At 37.9% G+C, this 19,969-nt stretch overlaps 1 protein-coding gene across 6 annotated transcripts in view; it reads left to right on the forward strand.

Moving 5' to 3' along the window:
* Positions 1-19,969, forward strand: part of PCCA (propionyl-CoA carboxylase subunit alpha) — a 369,338-nt gene that overhangs the window by 85,987 nt on the left and 263,382 nt on the right. For 5 of the 6 annotated variants that reach the window (XM_067016618.1, XM_067016615.1, XM_067016616.1 and 2 more), the window contains exon 7: positions 9,524-9,655. The exons of the other annotated variant lie outside the window; for it this stretch is intronic. In XM_067016618.1, the coding sequence (XP_066872719.1) occupies positions 9,524-9,655 (132 nt within the window). The remainder of the gene's footprint in view (positions 1-9,523; positions 9,656-19,969) is intronic. 6 annotated transcript variants of the gene reach the window in all.

A 19,969-nucleotide genomic window follows, 5' to 3' on the forward strand; every position in this document is an offset into this window, starting at 1 on the left:
TATATTCCCAAATTGAACTGGAAAAATTAGTTTTCAATCCGAAAGTACCAATTAATTTTAGTATTCATGGAACAAGAAAAATAATTGGATCAGGGGGAAATGAAAACAACTCATTTTTAATATCCAAATTGTTGAGATATAAAATTAAAAGTATTTTATGGGAGGTGCAGAAGACAGAAATTACAACTCATAATTAAATAATTCCTTTGATCAGTTTATATAAGAACCTTATCAATACACAACCATATTTAAATATGAAGCTTCTTACCTTATCCTCTTAAAAAATACATCTAGAAGAAATACTTTAACATTTGTGCCTACATCTTAAAAAAAAATTTTCTTTTACGGTAACATTTATTAGAATTACTGGAACACAAATGCATTCCCACAGGTAGCCCCGTTCAGTATGCATTAAACCTTATATAATTTTTGTTTTTGAAATAGAATTCCTTGTGGGCTTTAGATCATTGGGACCTCGAATCATGAATGTCATACTTTGTTCAATCCAATTGAAATTATTAAAAGAGTTCAAGGTTTTACATAAATAATTTTATATAAACAAATTTAAATTTTTATATATTCAAGTTTTATTTTATTTTTTAAAAAAATTTCAACATAAAATCCTATTTACATATTTCAAACATCAAGTAAGAAGATCAATTTATATGAAAATTCAACAAGAAGTTCACAGCTGTACTTAATTAAAGCGTTATTACTATTGTATTACAAAGCAAAAATAAGCTTAACTTCTTGAAAATGCCAGGTAGCTGAGTGATAAACTTAACAATTTCATCCAAGGAAATTTAGTGTCATTGACTTGATCATCAGTATTTTGCTAACATATTTTTTTAAATGTTCTAATATTAAAACTAGAATTGCTTTAAAGGAGGAAGGCTAAAATTTATCCAAAAGGCTGACTTTTTAGTTAACTCTAATTTTCTCAGTGTTATTGCTAAAGAAGTTATTGAATTCATTTTCTCTGGGTATCTTCTGTGTTGTTTTTCTTTGATTCTTGCCAGTGCAACCAGTCTAAGATTTTTACATGATAAAGGAAATCTGTGGAACTAATCCTAGAAACCTCTTTCTGTTTTCTCACAGAACACCTCCAGGCACAGAAAAGACAGAATACTTCATTTGCATTCTTAAACATTAGGAACTTAGAATCTGAGTCTTTCAGCTGGAAATGTTAGTGCATCTACATTTCCCGAAGGAAAAAAAAGGTTAACAGCCCACTCAGGTTTCTGTTAACTCATCTCTTTTTAGTGTCCTGATCTGCACAAAGAGTGTAGAATGTGGAAGCTCAACGCCCAGCCTCTTTCTTCTTAGCAGTCGAGGAGACTCGGGAAATAGGTATCAGTGCTGATTACAGGGAAATAAAAAGAAATCAGATATGCACACAAAAATGGCAAGCACTAGCAAACTTCAGTCTTAGTCTTTTAAAAGAGAAAGAACATTTACAAAATTAACATAGACTACGGTAACTAGAAGTTTTAAAAGTAAACTATTTTCCACATGAGCTTGAAAAGCTTACCCGAAAAGTACAAAGATATTTAGAGATTTATAGTTTGTTTATTTAAATGGTTTCTATTAAATTAATAAGTACCCAGAACCTCTTCTTTGCCCTAAGTTCCTTTGTCAGAAACCCAGAACATTTAATAAAAAAAATTTAACAACTTTTTTGACTTAATAAATAGCTGAAAAATAGAAATGAAAATCATTCCACTGTCAAATATTAGAAATGGAAGGTGTCCTATTGCTGTATTGTTCACTTCCTATGCATGAAAAACAAGGTTTTATATTTAACGATATTCCTTAACTAGAGAACCTGACTTCTGCCAATTGTTACAGTGTGGGAACTGTTTCTCTAACTAAATATTGTGCGTGGCTTTCATCTGGAAGTAATAATATTACTTGAGTGCATTGTGCCAAGTGGACACTTAATACAGAATATGCATTAGACTGAATGAAATCCAGATACTAGTAATACTGACAGAGAAAGACACAGATTCCTTTGGTTAAACTAACTCACAGCATGTACAGTGTACCATAAGTTAAATGCAGTTTGTAAGCATGTCATTAGATTTCAGTCGATCTTGCAATTAGCATCCCAAACAAATTGAAAAGCTGTGCTGGTTTATAAATTTATGTTTAGAATTTTAAAGCATCTTTGTCTCCCTTCCACTACCCTTCCTCCACAACAGTCAAGTTCCTTAAGGTTCTGTTCCCAGCGAGTCACATAAATTGGGTTCTTAATTTGCAAGGAGCAGACTAGCACTTAAAGAAAATGACTCCTATATATGTAGGGGGTTGGAGGCTGATGGCACCTTCTGCTAGGGTGGTTCTGTACCTCCCTTTATGGATGCCCCACAGTCAGTGTTGAGGACGACGAATTAGGGTTCATATTCTGGTCTCTTCTCTAATCATTCCCACTGCACAGCCCGGGGCTTCCAAGAAGTGCTCGTCCGTACCTTGTACCCAATCTTGGGGTAAGACCCAGCTGACTGGTATTTACTGATGTCCATGGAAACTACACTAGGAATGTTTCTCTCATCTGTGTGTTCAAATGTTGTCCGTATCTTTTATTTCTGATCATTATTTTGAAAAGTACACTGAGTGCAGGTAAAAAGCTGACCACCAAAACAGGATTCGACCCCGATGTCATAAGCCGAGAGGAGGAGCCTTCCCTCTTTTACACAGTAACTTGTTAGAGCCCAAGTGCCAACTTGGCTGAAATTCCTTCTTGGGACTGAACTGAGTTTTTTGTTTTTAAGTTAAAAAGAAAGAAAGAAAGAAAGAAAGAAAGAAAGAAAGAAAGAAAGAAAGAAAGAAAGAAAAATGGGCTGAGTAATATTGTATCAAATACCAGAAGTGGTCTCATTGGAAGCAGAAACTATTTACATTAAATAAGAAATCCGTTTGCAGGTTGCATCTGTCACATTTACAGTATAGTGTAGTATACTGTGACCAAAAGTGTAATGAAATACAGCTTCAGGCACTCAGTCCACAGGGAGCGCAGTGTGCCACAGGTGAGTTAGGGGAGGTAGTGAAAGGGAGAGGAGGAAAGCGGGAGGAAGATGAGTTCTCCCTGAGGGGTTCTGGTTTCATCACGGGTTGGACGGCAATCCAGTCCTCCTCCACTGCCACAGGTGGCCTGATGGACCAGCTTCTTTGCTCAGAGAATTCAGTCCAAGCTCATCTGTGATTTCAGCAGTGCTCATGGCAACAGGAAGATCTTTTTTCTTTGCAAACAGACACTAGTCAGACGGAATCCCAGATCAGCCCTTCCGCCACCGTCCTCATGAGCTCTTCTTGGACCTCATACAAAGAGCAAAATCTGAGTGTTTTGGAAGTAGTGGTGCTGCAGAAGCTGGATGCTGTCCGGTTAAGCCAGCAAAGGTGACGTTTTGTACTTTATAGTTTTCACATTTAACCTATAGTGGCAGTAGTTGTTACCACTTCATGAGGCTTCAATTTGTGCAAAATAACCATCTACTGAAGCATCCCAGCCAAACGTGAGAATACACTTTCTTTCTCTCTCTCTCTCTCTCTTTTTTTTTTTTTTTTTTTTTAAGAGCCAAAAAAGTCCCCCGAATAGGTTAGCAAACCGGCCTGAGAAGCGCCTCCCTGGCTGTGGTTTTGCTGCCGCTGTGGCTGCTCCTGGCCCAGGTTTACTCCTATAAGCTGGCGGCTACTCTGAGAATGTTTTCAGAGTTTTTATTGTAGAATAAAAGACAGGTACAGAAAAAAAAAAACTATGCAGAACCCGTGTGGGCTTGCGTAAGGAGAGGAATCTTGTAGCCATTACATAGGTTCAATCATGAGACATTTGCCCTGAATCCCAGAAGGCCTGTCCATGTGACCCATCTCAGTCCTAACCTCTGGTCTCTCCCCGGATGTATCCACTACTTTGACTTATATAGTAATCATTTTCATGCATTTAGAAATAACTTTATGGTCCAAATGTACATCCCTAGACACTGATTTGTCTTGCCCATTTATTTTTTACCTCTGATATGTCTTCTAAATGTCTCTCAATCCATAGGTTCTCCTCACAATACATTTCTCTTCCTTACAGTTTATCTGTTGAAGAACCTTGGGCTGTTTGACCTGTAGAGTGTCTCTCAGTTTTGACTTAGCTGATTGCATAATCATGGTGCAGTTCTGCATTTCCCTCCATTCTTGGCATTTCCTACAGATTGGCAAACTGGCTTCAGAATTGGGGATCAGACTTAGGTTTCGATTCCTTTGACCAAGACTGTAGGAGGCACATGTCTTATTACAGCTTTTTAAGATCTAAGCAGCCTTTGAAGCTTACTGTCTGTAGCTGTTGCTTCATTAGATTGCAAAATGGTGATATTTTAATTCTATCATGTTTTTCATTAATTAATTGGAATATATTTATAAAGAGATCTCTTCCCCTCATTTATTGTTTGGTTTCCTAGGGGTGTAATTCACATAGAAAGAGCAAGATGAGTGTATAATTCTTTACCTTTATTTACTAGTTTTTGAGGTAATAAATTGGTTAACCAGTTAACCAGTTCTTTTTAAAAGTATCATTATGAAGTCATAGATTTAAACGTATTTTGTAGGTTTAAATCTGTTGGAGTTACTAGTGAATCTCAAGTTGTCCCTCTTTGGCCAGGGGGGCCTAAGTTGGCTCATGGTCTTTTGGACTTGACCCTCATAATCTTTTATAGCTTCCTTGCTCTCTGATCTGACAAGATATTCTAGGCTCATGTTTTACATTTCTTGCTTCAGGCCTTTAATCATCCACCTTTCCAAGATGCATTGGTTTCTTTGTTTGTTTTATTTGTTTAATTTATTTATTTCTGGCTGTGTTGGGTCTTTGTTCCTGCACGTGGGCTTTCTCTAGTTGCAGAGAGCGGAGGCTTCTTTTCGTTGTGGTGTGCAGGCTTCTCATTGCAGTGGCTTCTCTTGTTGCGGAGCACAGGCTCTAGGCACGCGGGCTTCAGTAGTTGTGGCACGCGGGCTCAGTAGTTGTGGCTCGTGGACTCTAGAGCTCAGGCTCAGTAGTTGTGGTGCATGGGCTTAGTTGCTCCGCGGCATGTGGGATCTTCCCTGACCAGGGCTCGAACCCATGTCCCCTGCATTGGCAGGTGGATTCTTAACCACTTTGCCACCAGGGAAGCCCCAGTCTGGTGAGAATTTAAACTTTTCTTTTGTACAAGTCACATATTCTTTTTTTTTTTTGCTTTAGTAGTATTGCTGGAATGTATCATGGTACTGTTCATTCTGGGTTGAATTTTTCAGGTATGCTGTAGTATGTTTAATATGTATTTTCAGTTTTAAGAAAGTTTGCTTGAGTTACGGTTTTTAGTATTTTTTCTTTGTTTTTTAGTCTCCCCACCCCCCCACCCTGGGCCAAAGACTCCTCTTATCCATATGTTGGATGTTCTTTGTTTATCTTTAGTATTTGCCATTTTCTCTTGCATTTTAGAAAAAATTTCTTTTTTTTATATTTAAATTTTTAAAAAGTTTCTTCCTTTGACTTTCTCTCTCTTGTAAGGCATTATTTGTTCTCTTTATTCACTCTTATTTTCCCTCTAGTTTAGTCTTCACTTCCAAAATTATTTTCTTTTGCATTTCTAATTCTATCCTTAGGTCTATCACCTCATTTCAGAGCATTTTTAATTCTGATATCTTATTTCATGTTTTCTTATTTTAAAATGTCTTTCAGCTTGTTTTGAAATAATAGGTGACAGTTTGATCTGCTGTGTTAGCATGTCTTTCTCGTGCTTTTTTCCCTCCATGGATGTTTTTCTAGTTCTTATTTTTTTCTTATAAAAACAGTGTATAGGATTTTACCTTGACACTTTTATTTTGCTTAGTTTTATGCGTGAAATTAGTTTTCCTCTGTGTTGCTTTTTAAAGAGCTATATATTTTTAAAAATCAGTGATACATGTCTGAGAAGTTCAAATACTTGAACAGAGATAGCAGGAAAAGATTTATTCGAGGTCTTGAAAAGATGAATTAACCTTGTAATTTCTTTTATTCTTTTTGATACTCATATTGTTATCAACACATTCAGTGGGTAGCACTAATATGTGCTTTTGAGATAACTATATTAATTTTTGAAAGCTTTCTCACTGGCTTAGTTTTTTATCTCATGTGCTAACTTCTCTGCACCAGTCCTGAAACTGGCCTTTTCTACTAGAAAATTTTTTTTCTTTTATCACAGAATCAAAATTAAAGTCCAGGGTCTAGGTCCTTCAGGCAGTTAGCAGTTTTTCCATGGCTATGGCTCATGTCTGTCTGACTTCAGTTTTACAGTTATCCAAGTAGTAATTCTTTATGAGCCTAAAATGTATATGTTAAAAAACAAAACAAAACTGGATTCATAGGTTAGCAGTTTACTAACTGTCATGGTATTTCTAAGAATGAATTATGTATCATACATTTTAATTTTTACAGATGATAATTATTTCTGCATTTGCAACATAAAGCCTGTTGTAAATTAAATCTCTGTTTCCCTAACACATTGCTCAAATCCATCTCTTTTCCCCATTCTTTTATCAAAATATGACCAGAACCATAAAATCACAGAATTTAGAAAATGAAAACAATCTTTTTTTATTTTCTTCAGTCTTAGAGCAGTGATTTCAGCTTTTTGTAATTTCTTTCTTAGGTATCACTACAAAAGTGTTTCCAGTGATGATGAAAAAATTCCCACTTTTTTCACAACCATTATACATTTACCTGTATTTAGGTATTATATTTATCATTCATGGTAAATTTACAAGTTCCTTGAAAAGCATAGTTTGAGAAGTAAATTTTATTGCTATGGCATGCTGGAAGAGACTTACTGGTGATTAGGGAAAATGGGTAGCAAAAGATACAGGGTTAACAGTAGAGTATTGAAAGGTTATTAGTGCATACATTTTGGCTCTAAGTTCTAAGTCACACAAATCACTCTGGTCAAGAACTCAGGACTTTTGAAACATGCCTCATCACTTTGCAATTACCATACTGTCTTATCCTTGCTTTTTTGGTCAAAGAATTCCGGGAGTCAGAGCTATGATACTGCTTCCTTAATTTGCCTTAATTACATTTAAAGGCGAACCCAGGGAGTACTACCAAAACATAAAAAGATAAAGATAGAAAGGAAGTTAGTTTATTGAAACATCTGTTTGAGTAGTTACTCAGTGTACTACTGGCTGTTTTTCTTTGTGTTGGATGGGAGAAAGAATAGTCACTAAATGCTTGATGTGAGCTTTCTTTCTTGGTAATTTCGCATTTTGGGGTGAGTAATTTTCCTCAAATTAGAATGCATGAAAAAAGTCTGGTTAATCAGTGGTTCCTGGTCGTTGGGCTCTTGTTAATCAGAAGTTTTACTGTATAATCATAATGTATTTTGGATGTTCTCATTTACGTATTTCTTCAGCTCTGTGTAGGTATTCTGATTCCTTGATTACATCTGCCTGGTGTAGTGGTATTTAAAAACAGGATTTATGATAAAAATTCCTCCATCTCAGCAAGTAAAATGATAATATGGAAAGACAACTGGTAGTTGAAACATGATTGTTTCCTCTTGACTTAGTGTTTATTGGGTTGTAGGTTTGGGATAAAGAGAAGTGAGTATGATTGTTGCTCTGGTCCAGAATGACTAGTTTATCCAGCTAGAGACACAGAGTATGTGGAGGTGTAGTCCTACTACCACTTTCCCCTCTTACAGAGCAGTTCCATTTTTAATGTGCTTTACATTTTGGGGGTTTCACATAAAATTTTTTTTTTTTTTTTTTTTTTAAAGAAAATGAGGTTCTGTTAAAACTACATACAAACATTTGATGGAGAGGTACTTAATGAGCATCTGTTATGGCTGAAGAGGTTTCTTATCTAGCATTCTGTTATTGTAACACTGGTAAGTGTTGGTATTTGGGTTCCTATAACGTATTTTGGGGTCCTGTGGACCTAGCTGTCTTATTATTCCAGTGTTCTTCTCTTTTTATCAGGACTTCTGGGTAGGGAACAAGAACTAACAGTTGTGGCACTCAGCTTGGTGTTTTATATTATCAGTTATTCAGTCCTTCAATCAAACTTGCGTGGTGGTTATTACCCCCTTGTCACACAAAGAAAAGATGCTTTAAACTCAAAATCTAAAAATTCCCCTTTCTTCTGTCTTGCTTTTGGGCAGGAGGGAAAGTATACATCCCGAGTTTAAAGGCATTGGCTTTTCTGTACATTTTATCTGAATGATTTCATCTACAATTTTTAATTCCATCCTTTATTTGATGCCTTTAAAAATCCGTATCTCAGCCTGGACCTATCTTCTAACCTCTGGACCTCTCTATCTGTCTCCTGAACATGGGCACTTGACTATCCCACAGGCATCTCACCTCAGCATGTGTAAAGTTGAAACTGTCATATCATCTCCCAAATGTTTATCTCTTCATATATTCCTTTTGTTGTGTCCCTGCTCTACTTCCACCTCCTGCTCTGGGTGGGTTTAATCCTCTTTGCTCACAATGGCTGAGAGCAGTCCAAACACCACACTGCAGTAGCTTCTCTGGATGATATTCTCATAAGGAGAATGAAGCTCCTTTCTAAAGCCGAGAGTCTTTTCAGGCAGCAGTGCCAGTAGATAGAATATGAGATGTAAATTATATGATTTATTCGTTATACTGACCCTGACCAAAGGTCATGGGAGAATCAACAGTTAGGTACCTTACTCTGATGATGCCCTGCATACAATCTGATTTTTCCTTTTTCATAGTTAACTTCCATTCTTCACCTAATGACCTCATTCTTTACCTCAGCAAAACCCGTTTTCACTTCTCTGGACCAGGCCCTACAGTGGCACTAACTCCATCGGTATTTTTTTCTGTCCCTAATTAGTATTCATTAGCATTTTGTTTACTTTAATATCATATACACAGAGGTGGACCCATTGCTGGGGAACTAATGGTGATTTATATAGAGTAGTTTTGATTGAAATCATAACTCTACCTGGTAAATTCCCACTGTATTCTTTACTCATTTCTTACAATCACAAGGATGTAAACATTGCATACTTTATTTTGTCTATTTCTCTGAGGTACTGGTGATCTGTTTCATGTTCCCTTGAATTAGTTGATATTCTGTGGTTTTCATCCATATTATCCCCTACACTTGGCTCAAAGCCTGGCACAAAGTTGGCATGTTAAACTAGGCATTGTGTTGCAGGGTATCGAGAATACAAAGATTTATAAGGCGAACTTACTGTTTAGATTGGGTGGCAGAATACTAGATATAACTACAACACCATAGAAGTTGCTTTACCAAAGAATACTGTTAATATCAAGTAGGAGTTCTTCGTTACTTCTAGTTACTTTTCTTTGACCTGACTTTCATATATCTTTGTGCACATACACTATATGCAACACAGTATTATATATTGTAATATATTGGCTCAAATGCTTGCTTTTAAGTTGTTCTTGGTCTGTGAGTGACTAGTAAATATATATATGGGCTTTTCTTTTTATAAAATTGTGACTCCATATCAAGCACTGAAATGTTTCTTCACAGGCAGCAGAAGATGTCATTTTCATTGGACCTGATACACATGCTATTCAAGCCATGGGTGACAAGATTGAAAGCAAATTATTAGCTAAGAACGCAAAGGTTAACACAATCCCTGGCTTTGATGGAGTGGTCAAGGTGAGAAACTGTTTTACTCTACTCTTTATAGTACATGTCCTGAAGTCAAACATTTTGTCAAAAGTGTAAGATAAAATGCAACTTTTGCTTTTAAAAATATTCATGTATAGATTAAAAAAATCAGTGTTGTTTACACTTGGATTCATTTGAATGGCGTAAGTTAAAAAGAGCAAGAAGCCCGTGAAGCATTGTATTTAATGATCAGTGTTGACTTTTACTTTCATAGGAGAAAACTTGGTGATATAAAAATGTGCTGTTAGATATGTGAATTTCATTTGTTGGTGGTGTATATTTAATGGTTGAAACATTATGATGTCCTCTGTATCTTTATGGTGAGCTTCTGTCCATATGCATAAAATGTGAATGGTAAACTCGTTTGCTACAGCTGTGTGTCACTATAGATCCCAAGCACAGCTCCTCAACCAGCAAGCCGCTTTTGCAGCGGAAGTCTTCTAAGGAAGACGTGCAGACATCGGAGTATGTGTCTCCCCTTCCTCTCTGCGCTCCTCCCCACTGCTGAGGAAAAATTATCCATTTTTTTTCTCATGAGAAAAGAGTCCCTATGTAGACTTGAATTAGTCTGCAGGAACTCTTCATCTCAGTGTTTCTTATTGTACCTTCTGGGCTGGGCAGTTCTTCATTGTGCTGGATTATTTCATGAATTACAGGACAGTTAGCAAGCATGGCCCCTGGTTAGTAAATATCCTCAGCTTCTTGCCCATAGTTACCTCAATATGTATTCATCCATTTTTTTTTTTCTTCTCTCATCTTACAAAGAATAGATGTTCCCCATCCTCTGTAAAGCCAGCTCTTCCTCTTATGCTCCAGATGTACCCTTTATAGACCTCATGGGCTACAGTCTTCACTCATTATCTTTCCTCTCTTCTGTGTCTTAAAATTCTCCTTGTCTTTTAACGCCTTTCCATTATTATTGCTATTAAGAATGCTCAGTCAGTCAAAAATGTACTCATCCCTGAGCTAAGTGGGAAGCACCTGATGGTAAAAGAAACCCGTGGTCCCTCACACCATGGTGCTTCCAGTTTAGTGGAAGGAAATATGTGTTCCTCCTCTTCAGAGAGCACAGTAGCCTCTTGTTACTCCACAGCTGCAACCTTAGTTCTCTTTCGTTTCACAGCCAAACGTCTTAGAAGAATTGTCCTCACTTGCTTTCATTTCCACACTTTCCCCCTTATCTTTAGTCTACATCTGGCTTCTTTCCTCATTCCCACTGAAATTTCTCTTGAAAAGGCTACCAGCAACCTCTCCCTCTCATGAAATCCAGTGTGTAATTTTTAATCCTGGTCTTCTCAGTCTCTTCAAAGCATTTCAGTCTCTTGGTTACTCTTTCCTTCTCGAAATACTCACTTCTGGCACATTACTCAGTTCCAGTTTTATATTTGTATTTTTGGCTTGTTTAAATGCTTCCTCTTAGTTTTCATGCTGATTATTCTTCCTACCTTTGTCCCTTAAATGTTGGTTTTATTATGGGTCTTCTCGTATTGGACAAACTTATTCTAAGCAATATAACTTATTTTTATGGCTTCACATCTCAAACCTGTATATCTGTTCTAGATATTGCCTTAGAACTGCATATCCAGTTGCTTCTGAAACAGGTCTGCCTGATGCCTTTGAGGCACCGTAAAAGTAACAAGTTGAAGTTGAACTCTTCGTTTTCTCTCTAGCCAGGGATTGGCATATTCTGTGGCTCCATGCACTCCTGTTTTTGTAAATAAAATTTTATTGGAACACAGCCATGCTGTTTCCTTTATATGTTGTCCATGGCTGCTTTTCCACGATAATGGCTGAGTTGAGTAATTGTGTCAGAGACCCACAAAGTCTGGAATATTTACTACCTGGCCTATTCAGAAAAAGTTTGCTGACTCCTGCTGTAAACTTCTCATTTTTTCCTTTCCTGCCTGAGAAGATGCTGGCATTTTCCATACCATTTTACAAGCTAGAAACTTGGAGTTCCTAATAAATACCGCTACAGAGAATTCACTTAAATATCTTTCTGACCTATTACTTTTATTTTTTTCCTCACACTAACTCCAGGTTCCAACTAACATGATATAGTCTGGATTACTGCACCAGCCTTCTAATTGTTCTCCCTGTAGCCAGTCTTTTTTATTTTCATTTTTAAAATATTTATTTGTCTGCACTGAGTCCTAGTCAGGGCATGCGGGATCTTTAGTTGCGGCACGCGAACTCTTAGTTGCAGCATGTGGGGTCTAGTTCCCTGACCAGGGATCGAACCCAGACCCCTTGCACTGGGAGCGTGGAGTCCTAGCCACTGGACCACCAGGGAAGTCCCCTTGTAGCCAGTCTCGGTCTTGGTCCCATCCACTTAAATTTTGACACTAAAGCTTGAGTGATGTTTCAGAAATTCAGATTTGATCACATGCCTGTGTTTAAAAACTCTTGAAAAGGGCTTCCCTTGTGGCGCAGTGGTTGAGAGTCCGCCTGCCGATGCAGGGGACACGGGTTCGTGTCCCGGTCCGGGAAGATCCCACGTGCCGCGGAGCAACTAAGCCCGTGAGCCATGGCCACTAGGCCTGTGCGTCTGGAGCCTGTACTCCGCAACGGGAGAGGCCACAACAGTGAGTGGCCTGCGTACCGCAAAAAACAACAACAACAACAACAACAAAACCCCCACAAACTCTTGAATGACTACTCATTTAAATCCTTTGAATAGCTGTCCTTTGTTTCTCTCTTCAAACTGATACTGTGCCAGCTTACCCTTTGCACTGGATGTACCAACCATGTATGACATCTTTCAGATTTTTGAAACTTCTGTTCTTAATTCTGACACATGCGTGTTGATTCTGCTTCGGTCTTCACTCCTGTCTTCTACACATAGTTTAGGTCTTGGCTTAAACATACATTTCTCACAGAGGCATTCCTTGACTGTATGTATTAGATTAGGCCCTCTGCTGAATTTTCCCTTAATACCCTGTACTTCACTTACCACATTTAAAGTTTTTTGTTTACTCATCTATTCAGTAAATATTTAACAAGTGCACACTGTTTGTCTAACATTGTTTGAAGTGCTATCGATACAGTAGGGATCAAAGCAGACCAAAACAAAAAAATATTCCTGCCCTCATTGAGCTTGTGCTATAGAAAAAGGAGACAAATAATAAATAATAAAATAAGAAACATAAGACAGGGAATGAGAAGAGGGAATGTTGGAGGGTAGGATACCTGTTTTTTTGAATACCTGTTTTAAGTTCTTTTGGGTGTATACTCAGGAGTAGAATTGCTGGGTCATATGATAAGTCTATGCTTAACTTTTTGAGGAAGTTCCAGGCATCCAAGCCTTTGTGTTATCCACTCCTCTTCAGTTTGGGTAAAACCTGTGATTTGCTTCTCTAACTGAGAGAATATGGCAAAAGGTGATGGCATGTCACTCCCTTAATTAAGTTACATTATATGGCAAAAGTGATGGAATATCACTGCGTTCACTTACATTAATAGGGCAAAGTAATTGAGTGTCACTCCTGTGATTATGTTTTATTATAAAAGACTCCATTTTAGGAGACTAGAGAACAGATTCTAGGTGCTGGCTTGATGAAGAGAACAGCCATATTGAGGAAACCCGCATGGCAGTGAACTGCAGACAGCTTCTGAGGATCTAAGTAAAGATGGTCTCCGTTCTAGAGCCCGCAAAATGGTGGGGCCCTCAGTCATACAGCCTCCAGGAAACAAATTCTGCCAGTCACCTGAGTGAACTTGGGTTTGTCCCCAGCTGAGCCTCCAAATGCAAATGCAGTCTGGCCCACACCTTGACTGCAGCCTTGAAAGGCCCTGCGCAGAGTATGACAAGGCTTCTTTATTAGGCTGTCAACTATTGGGTTTAGTCCTTCTTTACATTCTCATTTTAGAGAGTTTGCATAGTGGTTTTATGAACCTTGGTCTATTCAGTCCTCATACTTCTGCCGGTGTAATTGTATATATATATATTTTTTCTGAGCAAGAAATCTGGCCTTCTTGAGATTGTCAGTTTGGGCTTGATTTAGTCACAAGGGTAGTGATGAGTCAGAATCCAAATTTATTCTGTCTTAATGATTAGTAGCAGAGTCCTCAGGAGTTCAAGGACAAGGTCATTAGGAGAGCATTTGATCTGGACATTCCATTTGCATTGTAGATTTTTTCTTATGAAGTCAGTGTGTATAGTTTCTCATAGGAGGAAGGAATGTTCCTTAAATAAAGGTTCAAAGGTGACAGTTGGGGGTTGGGATGTGGGAAATGTGAGGAATATTAGAGATAACCATTATCTGAGTAATTTGTTGATGCTGAGAGAGAGCTTCTGTAATAATGGAAGGATTTAAGTTTGATAGTGTACCGCCAGTATCAGTAAGTAATAATTAGTGAAATTTCTCCTTTTGAGTTGATGGCCAAAATGGGTACTTGATTCGCTTTTGGAACATAGCCTGTTATATTTTTTTTCCCTCATTTTCTTGGCTAATACAGAACAATTGTTTACTCATTGTTACTTCTGTTTGCAAAATCTTCAGGTGTCTTTATCAAAAGACTGATATTAATTTCTGGAGTGGGAGCATCTAATTTTATCTGTAAGGCCATTTGATTATTCTGCACCTAGTAACGCAGAACACTAGGTGTTTTAGAGTTTGCTTCCCTGTATTTCCCTAAGGTGCACCTCTCAGATGAATCATTCATACCAAAAGCTTATGAAAGAGTCTATTATAATTCTAAATTATCCTTGGTGAAATTATGCCATCTAGAAAGGTCAGAACATGAATGTGAGTTACATATTTAATACATTTGAGGAGGAGTATGACTTTTACAGCACAGGCAGCCTGAGACAGACCTGTTCACGGAAGGCTTGTAGTGGCTCTCCCCGAATAACGGCTGGCCATCTCCAGCTGTAGACCTGGCCATGTGCAGTGCCTTGGTGGTTTAGGATTTGGAGGGGAGACCTCTTCCAGACCCAGACTCCCATGGACAAAAAAATGAGTCAAGACAGGGGGAAGTTTTCAAGGTTTTGATATGGGTTTCAAGGCAAATTTTGTCCTATTTGGATACCCTTGAAACCTTCTGAGGTCACTGGCTCCTGGAGCGCTCATGAACATGAACTGATAGGTCCTATGCTTGTCTTCTTCCATATGAACTTTGTCTTATGGACTCAGAATGAAAAATGTTGAGGAGTTTTTGGAGCTCTCCCCAGTGTGAGATTTTTCTCACCATTGTGGTTGGGGAGACCCCTGTGCGTGGGGGGCTCAGTGGGCATCAGAGGAGCACTGCAGTTTTTGAAGCTGGGATCTTGAACTGTGGCTTTTAGTGGTCTTGAACTGATTCCAGTGGAACCTCCAAGATTGCCTCAAAGTGATGGTATCCTTTACTGTAGTAGGTAGTAAACTTGGTTTTGCTTGATCAACAGGGTTTTTTGGTTGTCTATTCAGGGAGGCTGCATTTGACAATCTGCATTTGAATTTCCAACCTCGGTTAATTTGGAAAATAGGGGAAAAGTAGAAAGTTGAAGAAACTAAATCCACTGTCTTGTCAGTGTTGTCTCCTTGTGTGCCTTAGGTGATTTTTAAGATCCTGTTACACGCTCAAATGATGATAGAGTCTCATTACCTGTGTTAACTTAAGTATGGTGTACAGTTCCTAACACCTCTTGTCTGAATTAATTTGTTAAACGACAACTGAACCTGCAGGGTATAGTTTTCAGATAAGCATTTAAAAGTAATTTTAAGGAATGCCCCTTAGTTTTTCAGACACATGTTAATACTAGTTTTATTTCTAGTTTGCTCTTAATTATTTCTGACATAAGAGACTGTACATATTTTTTTCTTTTTTTTTTTAAACATCTTTATTTGAGTATAACTGTTTTACAGTAGTGTGTTAGTTTCTCCTTTACAACTATTTTTTTTCTTTTAAACTTGGTTTTTTTCGAATCCTTGTGTAGTAATTCCACATTCATTTGGAACTACACTACTTTTCACATTTTGTAGTTCAGATTTGTTAGGTAAAAGATTGCTTTTTGATGGTATCTATGCAGATAGAGGTTTGCTGATGCAGATAAATAGTGTAAATTTTTGGAATACCTTGTGGTTTTAGCAACTGCATTAAGCAATACTTTTGCATTGGAAGACTATATGTGCTAATTATAGATAATTCCGTCTTTTTTTTTTTTGATAATTCCATCTTTTAAAAATCCATACTTTTTTTTTTCTCCCATTGATCTGTGGTATTTTTAAAGCAATTCTTTTTCTTGGCAACTGTAGTCTACTTTTTTTCCTCCAAGTACTTGAGTAAGTTAATGTGGTTTCAGTTTGTTATATTTCTCCTTAAAACATTTGTTCCTTTTCCATTTGATTATTTTGAATGTTATTTGGACGTTATATGGAGATGGTTTCCCACATTCTTTTAAAACATTGTGTGTAGTACTTAAGGAGTCTCCTGGAACCGTTTCCTTTTGTCTTGTTCTTGAGTCACCCTTTTCATTAGAGAGAAACCAATGTTGTTTTAAAGTGTCATTTAAAGTAGTCAAGTATTCAAGTAGTCATCTGGTATGAAGTATTTGCCTTTCATTTTCTTCAGTATCTTATTAACTTGATCTCAGGAACTCGAGAGCAGAATGAACGAAGAGTGTTCATCTGAAGCTGTTGGAAGACAGGGTTGGAATCCCAGCCCACTTGTTTAGCGAAAAGTAACAAGCCGCAGAGCCTGATTTCAAAGAGCTTCAAGTCCCCTTAGGGAGACCTACAGATAGACAGGCGATTTAGTACATTTTAATAATGTGAAGCTCAGAGTGTGTTGGGCCCATGCAGGAGGGGCACCTAGCCTAGTTTAAGGGTGTCATGGCAGAACTTCCAGTGGAAGGATATTTAAGTGATAACCTGAAGTCTGAGTAGTAGTGAGTTAGCTAAAAGTGAGGGGAATTGTTGGAGATGCAGCATTATGGTCATTGAAAATATCTTGTGAAAGCTTGGAGCTGGGAGACCATGGGAACTTCAGCAAACTGCAGGTATGCAAGTGTGAGGGGCTGTAGTTAGGGCTGGAGAGAGAATTAGGATCCAGATACGTATGACTTTGAATGCTATGCATCTGGATGTGGAGGTTATTTTTGTGGCTTTGGGAGCCTCTGAATGGTTTCATGCAGAAGAGTTAACATGATAAAACTTGTGGAATGAGAAAACTTATTTTGATTGTGATGTGGAAAATGGATTGGAGCAGTGCAAAACTTGAGGTTGGTAGACAAATTAGAATGCTCTTCCTTTAACCCAGACGAGAAATGTTAGGGGCCTAAAATAAGGTATTAGGATGGAGCAAAGTAGATGGTATGGGGAGACACTGGAAGTTGAATCTTTAAGATTTTGTGATCTATTAGATGTCAGGTGTGAAGCAGAGGGAGGAATCAACAATGATTAAATTGCTGCCAGGAAATTTATTATACTTCTCTGAGTTTCTCTTGTTCTGTAAGAGAGAATAGTAATATTTACATCTCAGAGCAGAGTATGGTAGTATATTTGAGTGAGGTTTATAAATTATGCAGTGTAGGTTTAAAGTAGTAATTGCTTTTGGCACCTAATTAGCCAGATTTTAAACACTGCACTTTTGCTTTAGCAGAAGGAGCCAAATAATAACAACAAAAAACTAGTGTGAAGGGAATCATTAAAAAAACCAAAAAATCGGAAAGCTGTGTCCTAGTAATTAAAAAGTACAATATTAGACATCAGTATCCTTTTTCTCTGCTAAACCGAGAATAACTTTCCTGATGATGCTTTAAAGGCTTTAAGGCTTTATATTTTTGAAAAAGGGTTCAGTTATGTTTATTATGCTGTTTTACAATAAGAGAAACGTGTACTAAATTTTAGATTTGAAAATATCAATAAATTAAACAGTCTTCTGTTTGACCAGGAATTATCTGGAAAATAGAATCAGCTGGAACCTATCTCCTGAACCCAGGATTGTTGAAAGTTTTGCTTTACTTTGTATATGAATGCAGAATAGTTTGAGCATGCTTTTTGTGTACAGATAGAGCTTTTACCCATAGTGTCTTTTTTTTTTTTGATGTGGGCCATTTTTAAAGTCTTTATTGAATTTGTTACAGTATAGCTTTTGTTTTATGTTTTGTTTTTTTGGCCACTGAGGCATGTGGGATCTTAGCTTCCAACCAGGGATTGAACCCGCACCCCCTGCACTGGAAGGCAAAGTCTTAACCACTGGACAGCCAGGGAAGTCCCATGCCCATAGTGTCTTGAAGCATTTTTTTTTTTTTTTTTTTTTTTTGGCGGTACGCGGGCCTCTCACTGCTGTGGCCTCTCCCGTTGCGGAGCACAGGCTCCAGACGCAGAGGCTCAGCAGTCATGGCTCACGGGCCTAGCCGCTCTGCGGCACGTGGGATCTTCCCGGACTGGGGCACGAACCCGTGTCCCCTGCACTGGGAGGTGGACTCTCAACCACTGCGCCACCAGGGAAGCCCAAAGCAATGATTTTTTTTGTTTACTTCAGAAGCAGTCACTGATTTGTTCAGAACCAGCTGAGGAAAGTAAACTCCTAAGTAGCTTTCCATACTGATGAGTGAGTGCGGAATTCGGGGTTGGTAAGTAGGCTGTATGTAGCAAGTGAGAAGGGAGAGGTGTGGTCTGAATCGTGGGTGGTGGAGCCAGTATTGGACACGACTGTCACTGTAGAAATAAATTGGGTGTTTAACATCAGGGAGGACTATTTGAATTTGCCTGTCTTTGTTATAGATTTTACTTCCCTTCCCTGCCCAAGAAGAACCCTGCTTACCAGCTGTAAAGAGTACTTGGATCATCTGATCCAGTGAAGGGCACTGGAGGTACAAGTGCACATTTTTGCAGTATTGTAATGCCAGTCTTAGTTCTGTATCAGGTTCTTTGCAGGTTCAGAGAATGAGTGATGACCACAGGATAGGACAACCAAGGGCAGGCAGGAAAGAAACAAGCTCGATGGTTGGGGGTGCGGGCTGCCCATTTTATCACATATTGCCAACCTTAACTGAGTGCTTACTATTTGCCAGACTCTGTTCTAGTGTGTTTCAGCTATTACTAATTTCATCTTCTTAATAACCCTATGAGGTATTATGTCCATCTTACAGATGAGGAAACCTAATTCCATAGAGGCATACTGGTAGGTAATGCATTCACTGTCACTGAGCCAGCATTGGAGCCCATTCCTTTGGGCTCCAGTATCTGTGCTCTTAGCTGCTGGGCTTTGCTGCCTCCAGGTGGGTGCTACAGGATCAATTGGGCCTGCAGAAAAAGCATCCATTTTTTTTTAGCTCCTTTTTACATTGTTGTGATCTACTTATTTGGTTATAGCAATATCACCTACCTCTCCCATCATACTCTGTAAAACAGAATTTTTTACTGCTTTATTCTTCAGTTGGATGACAGAGCTCACTTAATGTAAGCTGTGCTGAAATAGAGAAGTAGAAGAAATGGTTACTGGTTCTGTTGGCGTCTTTCCTCTTTCTCCATTTCTTGAACTGCTGTTTTAGAATTACATAGCTTAATACTTTCATTGCAACCCTTTCCTCCTCAGATGATTGTTGGTCTTTTTCTTGTTGGTTCAATTTTTTTTTTTACTACTAAATTTTTTTCTACCTGTAGCCCTACAGGGAAGTTACACTGTGGGATGTGTCAGTGCCATTGAATTTGGAGCTATTGGGCTGGCCAAAAAATCTGTAACATTGCGCGGCAAAACCCGAACGAACTTTTTGGCCAATCCCAATATATAGGACCTTTTAATCTCTTTAAAAGTAGTTTTGTATATATGCTGAAAGAATATGTTGGAGCTAGGTGTACTTAATAGTTTATTGTTGAAACTGATAATAGAGGTTTTTAATGTCTAGTACATAATATATGCTCAATTAAATATTTTGGGATGAATGAATGACAAGTGAAAAATTAATTTTAAAGACAGTTTGATTTTACTTGGAACGTCATTTAGTAGAATTTGCTTTTCATAGTAAGAAAACTTAAGCATACTGATTAGTGAAAATAAGATTGTTTTGTGGCAGTTTATCGAAGTGTTGGATTTGTAGCAGCTAAAGAATTTTTAGAAGTTTTGCTTTGTGTAAACATACATCTCTCTGTACACAGTCCATCCATAATATGTATATATAACTATGTATTAAAATATTACTAATGAACTAACATTGCCTGTTAGTTCTCTCAAGGTAATGAACCTTTTAGATAGCAGGGTTTTTTTCTCTCTGAATATCTTTTGCAAATATACTATTACACGTTTGAAAGAAAAGACATGTTAAAAGTTTCCTTCTAGGCTTCTTATAATCCATTCTCCATCAGCCAGCACTCTTCC

This window comes from Kogia breviceps, chromosome 16 (genome assembly GCF_026419965.1).
Source record: "Kogia breviceps isolate mKogBre1 chromosome 16, mKogBre1 haplotype 1, whole genome shotgun sequence".
NCBI classification, from domain to species: domain Eukaryota; kingdom Metazoa; phylum Chordata; class Mammalia; order Artiodactyla; family Physeteridae; genus Kogia; species Kogia breviceps.